The 13683-nt window shown below is 34.2% G+C and overlaps 1 protein-coding gene across 7 annotated transcripts in view; it reads right to left on the bottom strand.

Annotated features, from left to right (window-relative positions):
- Positions 1-13317, bottom strand: part of cnot2 (CCR4-NOT transcription complex, subunit 2) — a 31449-nt gene extending 18132 nt beyond the window's left edge. Inside the window, exons 1-5 of one of the 7 annotated variants that reach the window (XM_087310252.1) lie at positions 12298-13317; positions 12085-12204; positions 8842-8914; positions 8575-8725; positions 4630-4809 (exon numbers count right to left, since the gene is read on the bottom strand). In XM_087310252.1, the coding sequence (XP_087166378.1) occupies positions 4630-4809; positions 8575-8725; positions 8842-8914; positions 12085-12192 (512 nt within the window). In that variant the 5' untranslated portion in view covers positions 12193-12204; positions 12298-13317. 7 annotated transcript variants of the gene reach the window in all.
- Between the last annotated feature and the right edge of the window lie 366 nt (positions 13318-13683).

The following is a 13683-nucleotide window of genomic DNA, read 5'->3' as shown; positions in this document are numbered from 1 at the left end:
AGAAAAATAAGGATTTTTATGGATCTTTATTTCATTATATTCTTTGGTTCCCTTAATACAGTACAATAAAATGTTTAGCTATTAATAAAAAGACCAAAATAAACATGGAAAAAAATAGCATGTTAATTTAAAACATATATACATATACATATATATATATATATATACATATATATATACATACATATATATATACATACATATATATATATATATATATATATATATATTAGGGATGTGCGGAGCAGCCGGTATTTGTATTTGTATTTGTATTTGTTGAGGGGGGAAAAGTATTTGTATTTGTATTTGTATTTGTATTCGAGTAAAATTCAAAATGGCGCAAAAATCTATAATTTTTCTATTACACTTCTAATTTACATTATAGTGAAAGTATTGTTTAATTATACCCATTATATAAATTATAGATATGCAATATTGGCTGTTGTTTTTGAACATGTGACAAGAAATGTCATTGAAAAGAAAATAACATAGAAGCCATTATCTCATCCATGGTTAAAGCAACAACTAATAAAATACCATTGTGAATATTATGAACCCCACCACCACCGTTCTTGTTGAAGGACACTGAATAGACAGAATAAAAACAAATAATACTTCAAAAAACTGTTCTTCTTCTGAAAGAACTTCTTTCCAATGCACAGAATTCCAAATACTAAAATTAACTAAATAAATCTAAATAAAACCCTGCCTGGGAGATCTGGCAGAACAAAAGTATTCTATATAATACTAAAAGATACAGCCTTGCTATTGTCATCTGCCTGCCACAAAACAGACACAAAGTTTTTTTTTTTTGTTTGTTTTTTATGTTTGAAACTGACTTGCTGGGGCAGAATGTGGCTGTGTTGATGGTTTGGTGCTTGTGGAGGATTTAGCAGAACATAGCTGTGCTGATTGAGGGGATTGATGCTTGTGGGGGGTTCACAGACAGTATCAGGAGAGGATGCTTTTAGTGCATGTGATAATACATTACATAGAAGGTTGCTCAGTGGCACAGTGAAGGTTGCTGGTTCGAGCCATGACTGGGTTCTCCCCATGTTGGCGTGGGTTTCCTCCGGGTGCTCCGGTTTCCCCCACAGTCCAAACACATGCAATACAGGTGAATTGGGTAAGCTAAATTGTCCCTATTGTGTGTGTGTGAAAGAGAGTGTATGGATGTTTCTCAGTGCTGGGTAGCAGCAGGAAGGGCAGCCACTGCGTAAATCATATGCTGGATAAATTGGTGGTTCATTCCACTGTGGCAACTACAGATTGATAAAGGAACTTAGCCGAAAAGAAATGAATGATTATGCATAGGAGATGTTGACAGATGTTTAATATCTCTGCCGATTTCACTTTTGCACACATTATAACGTTACAGTATCAGTTTGTTTTATCTGCAGCTCCACTGACTGTAAAATTCTTCCACAAAGAACATGTTTTTTTTTTTTTTTTTGACTGGTGGAGGACCAAGAAATGGGTCAGAAGCACTCTCACTCTTTTTCTATTCGGGTGCCCAAATGTATTTGAGGAGTTTCAAGTTAATAAAAAGTGACGGGAAGCTATGCTAAGGTTAACTAGCCTATAGCATATATCTTGCTGTCTGCAAACGACAGTAATGTAGACGTACCATATAACTCCCATAAGTGGATACTATTCGACACAACAGCACAAGCATCATTTTAACCTTTATAAACGAACGTTAATGTTACTTTGTCAACAGTCTATTGTCTAAATTACCGCGCTAACAGAGCTAACGTTGCGTAAACAGAGAGCACCCGATTGCAAACTTCCCGATCCCGATCAAACTCCGCTACAAGTTTATAAACTGCATCTGGAACCCAATTAAGGTACAAAAATCTATTTAACAAAAATAGTGATGCAGATAAGAAGTTTTTTCGCTCAGCCGAGCCTTCTCTGTCTGTATCTGTGGAGAAGATTGTGTCAGACACCTCCGCCCCGCCCTCCGACTGAGCGTCTCACTCTCTCTCTCTCTCTCTCTCTCTCTCTCTCTCTCTCTCTCTCTCTCTCACTCTCTCACTCACTCACTCACGCGGGCATGCACTGTGGTCTCATGAGGAAACGCTGCTTTTTGATATAGTGTTTTTCTTGCTCCCGAATACAAATAATTTTTCAAGTATTTGTTCGAAATAAGTATTCGTAAAAACACGCTATTCGTGCCTTCCGAATACCGTATTCGGGTTCGGCTCCACCCTTAATATATATATATATATATATATATATATATATATATATATATATATATATATATATATATATACATACACACACACACATATATATATATATATATATATATATATATTTTTTTTTTATTATTATTATTAATAATCATGATATTTATCATATGCATTTGTTAGTAAATTGGCTGATAAATATCAACAGCCAAACCTTACTGTTTAGTCCTATCACAATAAAATACATTTTATTAATTCGTCAACAAAATTTATTGAACGTAAAATATTCATATCTGCTATTAAGATGAGTTCATCAATCATCTTAAACTCTTAAAGTCATCACATTTTTTGAGCAGACTTTGCTTTTCTGGTGAGCATGTGGGGTTTATGAATAGATAAATATACAGGTTTGTGAACGGTATATCCACAGAGCGGAATATTGAGAGTGGAGAACAATTTATTTTAATTAAAGTTAAATGTTCATAAAATATTTTGGGAGCGTCTTTTTTATATTTAATATATGGTTTAAACTAGATGCTGGTATAAACATCATTTCCTACAATGCAGGATAGAATTGACATTTTTAAAAATATATAATAATTATGGAAAAAATGACTGTATGAATAACCAAAAATACATTTGTTGACATTTAGTCCAAAAGGATTGAGTACATAACTCCCATTCAACCAAATGTCTTTTTGCTATAGAACATTAAGATTAAATTTTACTGTAAATATTGCTTCCACATGCCCATTCTTCTGTGAATAGTTTGGTATAAATTATGTAAGATAATGCAAAGAGATATGTTTTTCTGTTACTGTCATGAAACTTAATAAAAATCAAAAATTAAATAAAAAAAGATATGGTTTGAGGGTGCTAGCACAATAAATCTTAGGTCTTGAAATATTTTGTTAATTTTCCTTGTATTGAGTGGAAAAGTATGGCAGGTCTGTAATGTAACTTTGAAGAACATATAGGTGGGAAAAAGCCCTCCCTTCCTTGTTACAATTCCAGCAACCTGTGTTTCTATATGACTGCCTGACCTTCTCTTGCAAGAGAATAAACTAAAACTTTAAATATAACTTATACTTTAAATATAAGTTTGTCTCTTAATCAGTGATGGAATTTTAAAATTGCTATCCCATAACTTAAGCTATTTTGATCTTTGACCGTGGAGTCTGCTGCTTGGTGTTGTAATGAAATTAATAGGCATCAGGGGCATTCCGTGTCCAGTGTGCAAGGTGATTCACTCCTTGCCGTGGCTACTGCTTATGGGGGAGACCGGGGGGACAGTGAGGTGCAGCATAATCTTTTATGAGCTCATATTTTTTTTGCTGAAAACCCAAAATCAGATCAAAATACGGTGCATCTGTACTGAAAACATGTTTAATATTGAACATGAATAATTATATTTAGTTGGTTGTACATTATGTAACATGTAGAACTATTTATCCTCATATCATAATTCGAAGATAATCTGATAGCCAGTCTAACACCGTGCCCCAACAATATGCGACAAGATTCCAGCAATAAGCAATTTGGCTGTCTAGACCAAATGCGATGCAACATGAGAAACATTTAAATACCGGCCACTGCACTCCCAAAGAAATAGTACAAGCTTTTAATCTAATTAATACATATTAAACGTTTAATGAAGTTTCACAAACTAATTTCGAAAGGAGCACGTGATATGATCGACTGCAGCTGGCCACTCATCTACACTCATTGGCAAGCCAATCGGATAAATAACCTAGCTAAGATCTACTCCCTTATCTTTTTTCCCGAAGAAACCCCCCATCCACCCATTCTCCTCCTTTCCTCTTTTGCCGAGGGGAGCTCTCGAGAACACCTGACCTCGTACTACCCTCACATGCTTTATGGACCAGGCGGGAGCCCTGGGCTCAACTATCTCTGAGCTCAGGGTTCTCTCCCGGGACAGCATGCCAAACCTGCTAACAAGTTGTCAAACAGTATCTAAGTGTGAACTCTTGAAACATTATTAATAGGCTACTGAGTGACTGATGCTGTTGGCTTGTACTGTTTGTTGGTCACATGTCTGACTCTCGTTTTCAAACAGTCTGCTAGTTATTTTATTTTCAAGATCTGAGGTGAACTATCTGCTACTGCCTCAGTAGTAAGGCAATAAAGGTCACGTAAAATATTATGGAAAATCACATTGGTAGCATTTAACAATGAATAAAGCACATAATCTGTACCTGAGGTGATAATAGTTGTTTATGCTGCAGAAATAGATAAGGTTTCTAAAATAGAAATTTCACGTGTCGCAGATTGTTAGGACGAAAACTACTTTTACATGGAAGGACACTGTTTTATTGCGTGCTGCGGCACCATGTGCTAGTTTTTAGTGCACATAATTACAAAATAAAATAATAACAAACAAAAAAAAAAATCCCAAATGTACGTCCAGACTTACCTGTTGATGGTGAATGGCTGGCGTGCTGGCTGCTGCTTGGGCATGCAGATAATGCTGGGAGAGCTGCGGTTTGGGCTGCCCAGGCCAGAACTGCCCATACTGTTGGTCCTGCCGCTCATACCCATGCCCTGCCCTACCTGCGAGCTCATCATGTTCCTGGTGTTCATGGGTAGGATCCCCCTGTTGAACATCATTAAGATTTGAATTTAAAGCTCGCCCAAGAATGAACATGTACTCACCATTGACTAAAAAAAAAAAAAATCATAAAAATCACAAGGGTCACAAAAGCTTAACGACAAGAGTTCATAGAGATGTTGACTACAAGAATTCCATGACTTTTAAATAAATACTAATGACCTAATGATTCATGTAATATCTATGTGTAAATTGTAGGGCTGCTCGATTATGGGAAAAATCATAATCACTATTATTTAGGTCATAATTGTAATCACGATTATTCAAAACGATTATCAGTTGAAGTCAAAATTATTAGAGCTCCTGAGAATTAATTTTTTTTTAAATAAGTATTTCCCAAATTATGTTTAACAAAGAAAGGAATTTTAACAGTATTTCCTCTAATATTTTTTCTTCTGTAGAAAGGCTTATTTGTTTTTATTTTGGCTAGAATAAAAGCAGGTTTAAATATTTTGAAACCCATTTTAAGGTCAATATTATTAGCCCCCTTAAGCAATAAATATTTTTGATTGTCTGCAGAATGATTCTCTACTTGTATGTTTATTACACAAGTAAGGGTTAATATGAATAATCACTAAACACCGGGTTTTGACACCTATTTGACCATTAAATCGCTCACATTAAGATGACTTTAGATGTGTGCGCTCTGCTCGTCTTAGTGTGCGAATGATGAGACCGCATACTTCTGTGTGTGCGCGCTACACACACACAAGCATGCGGTCTTTCACGCTGCTAAGTTAATAATCGTTTATCTCGATTAATGGTTTTTCATAATCGTTAGAAGCTAAAATCGAAATCGGATTTTCGATTAATTGCACAGCCCTAGTACATGGTAAATAATAAGAAAAAAGCACATTCAAATTTACTATAAAACACAATAAATACATGACAATCTATGAAGTTTACAATACAAAACAAAATTTATTTGGTAAAACCTATATAACAATAATGTGAAAGCATGTGACAAATATTATTATACGTTTATGTGAAGAAAAAAGGTTGTAACAACACACACTACCCGTAAGCATCACTTGTTAACAAAATCTTAGAATGACAGAAAATTATTGAAAACTAAATAACTTGTAGAATTGCAATTCATTTCACAAAATGATAAATAATTTGTAAAAAAACAAAAACACTTATCAATTTTAAAATCAAAAGTATTTTGATTTTAATTTATAAAAATCAAAAAGTATTTTGATTTTAAATAATTTATCAAAAGTAAACACTAGAAAGAGGCTAAATTATTCAAGCAACAATAATTCTATTTATATAATTCTCAATTATATTTATTTAATTCTTAATTATATAAATTTAACCATTTATTTATGAGTTCAGATGCAAAATCCTCTAAACCCTTCAGACCTCCAGAGCATTTTCTATCAGGCTCCTATAACTAGGTTTAGACATTTCATGTTATAGATAATAAAAAAGTCATTAGCTAGTACATAAATGTCACTAGACAACTTTTGCTTTTTTAACAATGTAGATTTTTTTGGCATCAAAACCAGCTAAATTAACTTGTGCTTTTTTCTTTTTCTTTTTCTTTTTGCAAAAACCACCTCTAAATCCACCTATTGGGACAAGAATTAGATGAAATTATTTTACCAAACATAAAACATTACACAAACCACCTAAAGTTGAAAATACATAAATCTGTCAAGTAAGTGGCGGTTCATTCCGCTGTGGTAACTCCTGATAAACCAGGGACTATATGGAAAATGAATAATTGAAATCTGTCAAGTAAGTGCATTAAACAATAACATTAAAATTGACATTACATCTTAACATTCTGTTGTCATTTCTGATATTTGGGATTTAGATTTAATGTAGTGCAAAGTAAAAATTGTAAACTAAGCTTGTTAGATTCGAATGATGTAATGTAAAAACATCAATATCTGTGCACTTTCCATTAATAAAAAATACAATTTATTGAAGAAATATAATGTCAAAGTTGTAAGCATTATATTTATCTTTTTAAAAAATTGCTTACACTCTAAGGGTGCTTTCACACCTACACTTTTGTTTCGGAACCTGTCTCGTTTGCCCAGTTAGTGTGGTTCGTTTGGCATATGTTAAACCCCCAATCGCTCTCAGATCCGTGCCAAATCAATCGCTCCGAGATTGCTTGAATGAGGTGGTCTCGGCTCGATTGAAACAAACTCTGGAGCGGATCGATTGCAGTAAGAAAGCGATCTGATCCGAGCGCGGTTATATCACTGTGTTTTATGGATATGTAATAGGCAAACGGCTATATGAACAGAAAATTATGAGTAGGGTGGGAAGTTTTGCAAGTCTCCAGATGCCCGCAAATGAATGATAATCTCCCGGTAATCTCGCGTCTCCCTCCCGGTCCTCAAAAAGGCTACGTCGTGCACCCTTCTCACCCTCTCCTCACTCTTTAGACACGTCGCGCGCACCTTGTCAAACACCACCAAACCACCACCTCTCCTGACAGCTGAGCGGGACTGCAAAATAAACCCTGACACTCTGACCAATGTGAGGAGAGTTTACTCGCACGTGACTTGTTTTAGCTCTTTTGGTCCGATTAGAAAGTTTGCAGTGTGAAAGCGAACCGCACCAAGAGCAAAGAGCAACAATGTAACATTTGTAATCTCTGTTTCGGAACAACTGAATCGATTCACAGATGTGAAAGCACCCTCAGACACTTTTAAAAGCTGTCATTCATTCATTTCTTCTCACAATATTCAAGGTCTTGGTCTCTTTTTTTGTCTCTTGTTTATCCTCATAGCATCCATGTGGGATAAAAGAACATCATCTTAACTTCGTCTTTCGTGTAATGGAGTTGCCGTTTACAGTAATGAATAGTAAATCGGACTCATTTAAAGTAGCTTGACTGTGCAAAAAAAAAAAACATGCATGTTACAGTTTAAAGGTAAAGGAAGTTTTCATTTGCCATTCACTGACAATCAGAGAGGCTCATGTTGTTAATCAAACTCCATCTTTTAATATTTAAAGCGGAAGCCGGCGTATCAGCAAACCATTACATTGAAAACATACGACTCGATTAGCACCTTCTGATTCTTGGGATTTTTGGACAAAAAAAATCTGCTTTTGCTGTCAAAGTCAAGTGCTGTTTAGAAGCCTTTGCCAACAAACTGTTATTTCTGAATGGGTAGACGTTGGGATTTAGATAAATTGAAGCAAACATATTTGTTGCATATGTCATCAGCTCATTTTTGGCAGAAGTGGCGTTCAGCAGCTTTTGCATCTGAACTCTTCATTATATTTATATAATTATAACAATAATAATTTATTTTCTGAAAATAAATGTTTCACACTTGGCAAAACAATGCAAAGCATTATGGCTACTCAATTCATACAAGCAAATTTAATTAATTAAATAACTGAATTTCCGTTGAATGCAAACATTAACTATTGTTTTCAAAATTTAACCAATATAATCAATTGAAATACAATCAAGCATACAGATATCTTTAACAAACGTCCATGAGTCCTAGATGAGTTTCTATCTAATGTTAAACACAAGAGACGGTATATTTAATAGCACTGAAAACCAAAAGCCACTGACATCCATAATAGGGAAAAAAGTGGCAGTTTAGAACAAAAACTTCTACTTTTGTGTTCAACAGAAAGAAAGAACCTCAAACCAGTTTGGAACAAGTGGAGAGTGAGCAAATGATGACAGAATGGTCATTTTTGAAATATCCCCTTCTAAAATATCAGGTCATTCCACACAATATAATTCATGTAGAAGAGATTGTTTACCTGTTCGGCGAAGGTGGTGTTGTGTGGAGGGACATTGTTGGGACGCCTGTCGTTGGGGTGCTATGGCTCGGTAACTGAGTGCCTTGTGTTAAACTCCGGTTCAATTGAGGGTTGTTGTTGCTCATGCCCCTTATTGAGAATCCTAGTGCACCTACAAATTGAAATAAACGCTGATTACATGCCAATTACAAACAGAGTGATTTACATTTTTATGAACTGAATAATAGCTCAGGAGTGATGTCATTTGGATCACAAACAAGTACTCACTTTGAGGACCGTACAAACTTGCACCAAGCTGTGACAATTGACCTGACGATGACGGCGAGGGAGACGGCAGCATCTGAAAACGAGATAAGTCAAATTAAAGAGTTAAAATTAAAATAAATGTATTGTAAAGCTTTATATATTCTATATATTTGTATATTCTAATGTTTACATGCTGCTAAAAAAATTAAAAACTGATGCATTTTTTTACAGAACTCTTTTAAGATTCAGATAAAAAACAAACCAGTATTTACTTTAAATAACTTTTGTAACAATCTAAATACTTTAATTGTCACTTGTGATAAATATAAAGCAACTTTGCTGAATAAAATAATTAACTGGGTCAGTTAAAATTAAATCATTTACTCTTAATTATTTGACAGCAAAACAAGATATGATTGTGACCAGCTTAGTGTTCATTTCATTTTTAAATGCATTTCTCTCTATTTAACTTGCTGACAAACAAAATAAGATTTTTAGTGCTAATACAAGATTAAAAACTAATAATTATATGGACAATTAGATGTTTATTTGATGCTTTTACTGTGTATTTTATCACTGTATGCTGCATTTAGAAAAATCTGAAATAAAATGTCACAATTTGCCATTTGGTTCTCATAAAACAGCTAAAGTTCAGTGTTTTCAGAAAACAAAATGCCATTTGTACCATCAACATGCATAATTATGCCATCATTTGTCTCTACCGCCATTCTTTATTGACATGCTCCAACAGCAATGACAAGTCATCTTTATGTAAAAGTCCAACTTCAAAAATGTGGAAAGATTACTTTAAGCTAGTTTTCATGAGTGTTCAAACACAATCATTGTGACATTCAGTATAGTCTTGTTTCAGTATGCATTAGCAGTTCTGAGTGATTTCTGTTTATGATCATAGTGAGTGACAAAATAAGTACACATTAGGTCAAGAATGACTAATAAGACTCCGTTTGTGCTAAAAATGAAAACAATAATTGTAAATATATTTTCGGTAGTCGTTTAAAAAAAGATGTTGGCATGCAAATGCAATTCTAACAAAGTAACATTTTGTCATTCTATCAGATCTGGAAAAATTATGCATTTTGGATAGGACTGCACAATATATCATGTCAGCATCGATATCGCAATGTGATCATTCCCAATGTTAAGTCTGGATTATAATTTACCATTTCGCAAGTATTTTTTGAGGCCTGTGATTGTGTGAGGGTTTTAAAAGCATTCAGGCCCAAGAAATTGTAACAAATTAGTAACTATTTAATTGTTTATAAAACAAAGACAATGCAGGACTATTTTACATTTGATTAATCAATTACTGTATACCAGAATTGAGTTTGACTTGTCAGAAAACAATCAAATGCTGTTTATTTAATTGGTATCTTTTTCTTAATTGAATTCATCTAGGCTTGTAGATATTTTATACATATACACTTCCTTTTTTTCTGCTACATTCATTCTTCCATGGGGGGAGCCACAGCAAAATGCATCCTGCCAAAGCTACATTACAGCTTATCATTCAAAACATTCATTCATTGTTGTTGTTTTTAATAGCGTGTTATTATTGCACCAAAATGTATTAAAAAGTAAGTGAATTATAACAGCGCAAACTTTTCTGTAACCATAGCAGTGCGGTGCGTTATTTGTTAAACCCTTTGCTGACTGACTGACCGGTGCGGGATGCGTAAAGCCAGCAAACACGACGTAGCTTTTAGTTAAGATGAACACAGTTTTCATAATTAAACTTTATTTATAGATAAACGTCTGTGGTTCTGCATGCAATGACTTTATCTTGCTGGAGTTTATAGCCGTTTTACTTTACTTCAGTACACATTAATGCCGCTCTGTTAGAAATTAGATTAATAAATTAATAATTAAATAAATTAATAAGAAATTAATAAATATTCCTAGCAAATCTAATAAATGTTGGGAGACATACTAAATGGGAGCACTAAATTGCATTTCAGCAGCGTTTATTTGAGAGCGCGCAAGAAGATCTGCGCTTGAGCAGCGTATATTTAAGGGGGTGTGTAAGAAGTTTTGTGAACAAGCAGAGGAAATCGGCGCGCAAGCAAAGGGATTTGAATGCTCGTATTGCATACGATCTCGACTTTTAATACTGCGCTCACGATATTTCCCCTTTTGTCATTGAAATAATGCCATGGGTAGTTAGTAGATTTGTGTAAAAAGTCTGCCGCCACAGCTGGAAGAAATCCTAGAGGAAAAACTGACTCCCTTACAGAATCATTTTAATTAATCTAAAATGATTAATTTGTATTCATATCGCAATATAGAGAGTGAATTTTGAGTTCATTGCCATTTCAGCTTCTTTGGCTATGTCATGGCTAAAAAAACAGATCAAGTTTACCAGATTTTCTATAATTATAAAAATATTCTAACAATTAAATGTCACCAACAGAAATAAATAATACAAAAGGTCATATTTCATTATATATCGCACTATGTTAGTTTTGTTTAATATTGCGCAGCCCTTATTATGAAAAAACTAACCAAAGAGTTAAAAGATCTAAAAAATATATTGATTTATAAACATGTTTTATACTTTAAATGATGGAAATGAACACGTGTTATGAACGAGGCCAAAAACAGTATGCAAGTTTACAGTTTACAACATTGAAACTCTGTGAATTAAAATGCACAAACAAAAAAAAAAACTATATATATATATATATATATATATATATATATATATATATATATATATATATATATATATAAAATCAAAAAGATAAGAGTGGTCTCTTCGTTGAACAAAAAAAAAAAATAATAATTTTATTTAAAATTTTTGCATTTAAAAAGGGTAAAAACAACATCCTGGATGTAGCATCTCCCTATTATGAATGTGATAGGTGTGAAATTGCCACGTGTGTGACTTTGGTAAATCAAATGAAATAGTTTAAAAACATTGATGGAGGCATTTTTTTACAGAACACTCAAAAACTTATTTTGGGTGCTTGCTCAAACTACTTGTTTAAAATGTCCTGAAACAAAAACTCTTGAGTTTTATGGGAAAAACTTAATTGTTTTATGTTAAATCAACTTAAATTGTTTACGTTAATCTATTTGCATTGAATAAATTGTGTGGAACCCTGCAATTTTTACAGTGTACTAAAAAATTAGGAAGGTTTTCACTATTTTGGTTTATGGCAAGGCTGGCGTTTGCATGGAATTGCTAGAAGGCTTTCATTCAACATAAACAGACATAATTCACAACTAATGACAAACTGTTCTTACGTCTTTCTCCGATCGATGCTGGAACATAGATGCCTGGTTATAGTACATGCTCTCATCAGGGTAGTCACTTTCGACCCCATCAAACTTCTTTCTCGTTGCACCGAACATTCCGTTTGTCACCTACAGAAGAAGAAGACATGGTTAAAAACAAGATATCTTCATTCCTGAGAATCTACTTTTAAACCAAAATCATAGCAGGTTATCTTTGCCCACATCAGCTGAACATCAAAAACAAGTTCTTCTACACAGCAACACTGAGAACTAGTAATAAATAATGAATTACCACTGCAGAACAAGACCCAAGGCTATATAAGCCGCTTTAAAGTGCATTAAGAAAAAAAGTACAGGGTCTTTTGTCAAACAAAGTCTTGCATTAAGGATGTCCACGATAAAACTTTGCTATAATTTCGCGAACAGCATCATGCTATGAGTGGATACTGTTGTTATGGCGGTGCGTTGTTGAATTAATAATGTTTTCATCTATTCAAAACAAAGCAGATACTTGTCGCGTGGTTGGAAAACAAACAAATGTCGCTCTCTACACTGACACCTGACAACAAGCACAAAATCAGCTTAATACACCAGCTAAATCCATGAAGAAACAGCAATTACTAGCCAGACATTTCAGCACTCGCAATTCTACATATTGTAACTTTTTAAATAACATTAAAGCTCGTTTCTGAATGATAAGTCGTTACGAGCCCAATTCCAGTGAGAAAGGAATAAAATAATGAATGGCATGAAGCGAAATGTTCTAATTCATACAGGCTAACGTTAGTTAGCTTTGACGTTAGCGGTTTAGCTGCTAACGTTACCTATAAATAAGACATTTAGGCTTAACTAAACATTCCAATCAAAACCTAAACATACTGAAATTGTTAGCCCAGATTAGACCGGATGTTTTAGCTTTATAACAGCGGTCGAGACATGCACAGCACAGGTATCTATCTGTTTAAATGGTTTAGGCCTCAGTATCGGCTGTCTGTTTTTGTTAGCGCTAGTCGGCTAACTCTGGCCTCAGAACAAAAACAGAAACCAGTAAAGCCGTGCAAGCGTGTCAATGCATTCACTCAGCACCTAAATATCTGCTTGGAAATACGCACAAAGCTGCAAACGTTCATTTGGCCCTGTATGTGCGATGCGAACCCGGCCGTGCAATGTATTTTTTGGTGAAAAAGGAATTGACTAACCGCATTAATTTACCCTCTCCTCGCAGATCCAAGATGGCTGTGTATCCTACAAGCGAGAATGCTGGGGAATAGCCTTTACCCTCTGACCCCTTGACCTGCGGTTTATTTCATTCTAGACTAAAAATTTGTGTTGCAAATACTACAGGACACTTTTGAGATGTGCATTATGCTATAATGGATTGAAAGTGTTACATTGTAGTCACTCTTTTTATAGCACAAACACAGCCTAGCTGGTATATAGTTTTATTTTATCTTAGTTGATATGCTGTAATATGATATTTTATATCATTTTTGTACTGTATTATTCAACAAACCTTGCTTAGAATACAGAAGAGTTTACAGTCTCTTACATAATATTTATAATATAGCATATTTAGTTCATAATCTGTCCATCTGAATTGTAGGCTAC

Source organism: Danio rerio, chromosome 25 (assembly GCF_052040795.2).
Source record: "Danio rerio strain M-AB ecotype USA chromosome 25, GRCz13ab, whole genome shotgun sequence".
NCBI lineage: Eukaryota > Metazoa > Chordata > Actinopteri > Cypriniformes > Danionidae > Danio > Danio rerio.
Note: the sequence above shows the minus strand (reverse complement) of the source record. Positions and strands in the feature narration are given on the sequence as shown.